Genomic DNA, 289 nt, shown 5'->3' with positions numbered 1-289 from the left:
CGGCCGCCTTCTCCTACTACGGCGGCGACGAGGCCTCCCTGTGCCGCCTGGAGGCCCACGTCGCCCCCGTGTCTGTGGTGTTCCTGTGCCTGGCCACGGTGAACAGTGTGGCCGACCCCATCATCTACGTGCTGGCCACGGACCACTCGCGGCGGGAAGTGTCCAGAATCCGCAGGGAGTGGATCATGTGGTCCGCCAAGACGGACACCGCGAAGCTCACGCGTTTGAAGGACTCGGAGGAGAGGCCGCCGCCCGTGTCGCTGACAAGCAGCTGCCTGTTCCCCAGGCC

General features: G+C 67.5%; 1 protein-coding gene across 1 annotated transcript; it reads left to right on the top strand.

The window, feature by feature from the left end:
* Positions 1–5: 5 nt before the first annotated feature.
* LOC102245643 (probable G-protein coupled receptor 132) lies at positions 6–284 on the top strand (the record flags this gene model as incomplete). Its single annotated transcript, XM_005852767.2, has 1 exon — positions 6–284. A coding segment is annotated over one exon (279 nt), but the record flags the coding sequence as incomplete, so codon positions are not given.
* Between the last annotated feature and the right edge of the window lie 5 nt (positions 285–289).

The sequence above is a fragment of the Myotis brandtii genome, unplaced genomic scaffold, assembly GCF_000412655.1.
Source record: "Myotis brandtii unplaced genomic scaffold, ASM41265v1 C40200060, whole genome shotgun sequence".
In the NCBI taxonomy this organism is placed as follows: domain Eukaryota; kingdom Metazoa; phylum Chordata; class Mammalia; order Chiroptera; family Vespertilionidae; genus Myotis; species Myotis brandtii.
Note: the sequence above shows the minus strand (reverse complement) of the source record. Positions and strands in the feature narration are given on the sequence as shown.